The following is a 3,293-nucleotide window of genomic DNA, read 5'->3' as shown; positions in this document are numbered from 1 at the left end:
AAAGAAATCGACATGGGAACAGCAAAAGGTTTTATTTTTACGAGCTCTAATCTGCATCAAGCGAGATAATGTGAGTAAAATCTTTTAAAAGTAGAATAGAATACTTGTAATACTAATGAATGGTTTAATTGGAAAATAAAAATGATGTCATTTTGGTTAATCTTTTAGATCTTTACGAAACTAAGATTCGCGACGCACATCGCAGTCGCTCTGTTATTAGGGCAGATTTATTATAATTTTGGCGATGACGCAGAAAAAATAGTGAGCAACATTGGTCTCTTATTTATTTTAATGATTATTCTATATCTTACAAATGCCACAATGGCAGTGCTAATAAGTAAGTGACATATGTAAATTTAAATTTTACGTATAAATGTATTATTTGTCATTTTACGTGCAAATAAAATTAAATTATATGTTATTATTATTCCCTTTTTATTTCTAAACAACTGATAAAATCTGTTTGACAAGATTTTCACCCTGCTACATTTATGCTAATTATGATAAGTGCGTTTAATGAATTTTATAAATAATTGTGTAATAATTTGTAATAATACATATTAAATATATCTCATTTTAGTTCCCACTGAAGCGGCAGTATTCCTGCAGGAACATTTAAATAATTGGTACTCCTTGAAATCTTACTACAGCGTAAAAGTATTAACGGATCTTCTGATGCAAGTATGATTTTATTTGGAATTATATAACTTTGTTACTAATTATTCTTTTCAGAGATAAAATTCTGAATAAATATCAAATTGTAATTAAATATGTTGTCATTACTTTTAAGTCAATTATAATTTTGTTTGATTTCTAGGTACTTTGCACTTCATCCTATCTGTTTATATCATACTACATGACAGGACAGCCAATGGAATATAATAGAATTCTACAGACGTGGAGCATTTACTTCTTAATTACGCTTCTTGCACAAACGGTCGGAATACTTGTAGGCACAGCTGTTGACATTCAGGTATTACATAATACATAATTTACATATTAAATTATTAAATTATTTACTTATAACAATAAATTTTTTAATTAATTGATCAAATTATACCATACAAATTTCAATTCTATTTTTATTTAATATGAAAAGATAATGATGAAATTAAATATAATTTCTTCCAGTTAGGTGTATTTCTAGTTCCGATAATGAGTATACCATTAATACTATTCGCTGGATTTTTTGTAAAATTAGAAGAAATACCAACGCACCTGCAGCCTTTATGCTATATAAGCTTTTTCAGGTACAGACAATTTTATGTCACAGTAATTATAAATTCAAAACTTTTAGCATTTAAATTTAATATTTGCGTATGATTTTTTTCCGTATAAATCGTTTCTTATTTTATATAACAGATATTTGTCAAAAATTATTGTTTCTTAAAATTAAAATAAAAATCAAAGTTAATGCTCCAAATTAAAATAATATTAATAAACGAAGTAAGAAAAAGCTACGAGCCAAAGCTTGGGTGTTGTATCGCTCCAATATAAATATTTATTAATTTAACAATTTCATTACGATTTTAAGAACAGATGTTTCGACCCCGAACGAGTCATTTTCAATGTTACTATAAATCAGTTAATGCCTAATATAAAAATTAAAGAACATTACAATAACGTGATACGCTCACAATCCGCATTTACATAATCGCAGTCCAAGTTTTAAAATCCGTGGTCTTCATATTCAGTAAAAAATATTATTCGCATACTCCAAATATTCTTGTGTAATCTCATATCAAAGACAAAGAGGATGGCAAAACGTCGAAAATATTACAAAATTATATTAAGCCATTTTGCGATATCCGGTATATGTTTTTTCTTCACAAAGTCAAGCAAAAGTCAAGCAAAAGTTTTGCTTGACTTTGTGAAGAAAAAACATGTACCGGATATCGCAGAATGGCTTAATATAATTTTGTAATATTTTCGACGTTTTACCATCCTCTTTGTCTTTGATATGAGATCACATAAGAATATTTGGAGTTTGCGAATAATACTTTTTACTGAATATGAAGACCACGGATTTTAAAAATTTTGGATTGCGATTATGTAAATACGGATTGTGAGCGTATCAAGTTATTGTAATGTTCTTTAATTTTATGTTAAGCATTAACTAATTTATAAAAACATTGAAAATGACTCGTTCGAGGTCGAAACGTCTGTTATTCAAATCGTAATGAAATTGTTAAATTAGTAAATATATATATTGGAACGATACAATACCCAAGCTTTGGCTCGTTTGGCCCTTTTTTACTTCATTTATTAATATTATTTCTCTTAATAATTTATAGAACTGACCGTGAATCTTCAACTGAATTAAAAATCGAAACGTGAAGAAAAGACACAGAAAAAGTAGATAGTTACGTGCTAGTGAGAATCAGGAAAAAAAGATACACCTCAGCAAGATGTAAAGAATACTAGTCTAATCATGATGACTAACAGCATGACAGAATCTGGTATCAGGTAAGTAACAACAGTTAACAACAGACAAAAACAGAAATTGTCCAGTAACAGCGGTTCTTCACGAAAATAAAAAACAACAGGCCAAACATATATTTTTTAGGAACAATGTTATTTTGATCGCGTCAATTCTTTACGATTTTTATTTTTCGATTTTTTTTATGCAGAAACTCGACATGGTGGAAAAGGCGATCCAATTTAGAACACAGATTAACGGTGATAGCAATTTCCAGATTCCTCTTATGCATCGTTTTGACGGTTGCCCTCGGAATTTTGGCAGATAACACGAAATGCAATACCATGTCCAGCAAGTGTACTTTTAATACTTTTATAGCAATCTAAAATGCAACACGAGTCATACATGTTGCATATGCATTATTGTTTGAAAAGCACAGAAGCGAGAGCAGCTCTTTTTTAGATTGAAACTTTATCGTATTCATATATGTTATATTGTTACAGATGGACAAGATAATCACCCGCAATGAGAGCATCGCGGATATTGACGGCATAAAGGAAGCTCATTACGCAAAGAATGAGTTAAACGAATTAAACCGGAGCAGAGGTTGCCGAGGTTGTCCTACAACCTGGAACAAATGTTCTGGATAAGCGCGTCCAGCAATTAATGCAGCAAGTTTCGACCGAAGCACTGAAACAAATGATTATGTCGGATCCCCATAGCCCGGATGAATTTCGCATCCATGGATCACTGTCGAACACGGAGGAGTTCTTGCGCGACTTTAATTCTCCGGTCGGTTCCAGAATGAACCCCGAGAAAAAATGTGGTAGATCTCAGATGTCTGTAAAATATGTGTTAGCGATACAGGTTGACA

General features: G+C 30.8%; 2 protein-coding genes across 2 annotated transcripts in view; both read left to right on the top strand.

Annotated features, from left to right (window-relative positions):
* LOC105450767 (membrane metallo-endopeptidase-like 1) overlaps window positions 1-3,232 on the top strand; it is a 9,660-nt gene extending 6,428 nt beyond the window's left edge. The window contains exon 11 of the mRNA XM_011690767.1: window positions 3,057-3,232. Coding sequence (XP_011689069.1) covers window positions 3,057-3,086 — 30 coding nt within the window. The 3' untranslated portion in view covers window positions 3,087-3,232. The remainder of the gene's footprint in view (window positions 1-3,056) is intronic.
* The window catches only part of LOC105450766 (membrane metallo-endopeptidase-like 1), a 22,952-nt gene extending 19,663 nt beyond the window's left edge, over window positions 1-3,289 (top strand). The window contains exon 12 of the mRNA XM_011690763.1: window positions 3,246-3,289. Within this exon, the coding sequence (XP_011689065.1) occupies window positions 3,246-3,249 (4 nt within the window). The 3' untranslated portion in view covers window positions 3,250-3,289. The remainder of the gene's footprint in view (window positions 1-3,245) is intronic.
* The last annotated feature ends 4 nt before the right edge of the window (window positions 3,290-3,293 follow it).

The sequence above is a fragment of the Wasmannia auropunctata genome, unplaced genomic scaffold, assembly GCF_000956235.1.
Source record: "Wasmannia auropunctata unplaced genomic scaffold, wasmannia.A_1.0 LD336055.1, whole genome shotgun sequence".
Lineage (NCBI taxonomy): Eukaryota > Metazoa > Arthropoda > Insecta > Hymenoptera > Formicidae > Wasmannia > Wasmannia auropunctata.
The sequence above is the reverse complement of the archived record's forward strand: the minus strand, read 5'-3'. Positions and strand labels throughout refer to the sequence as shown.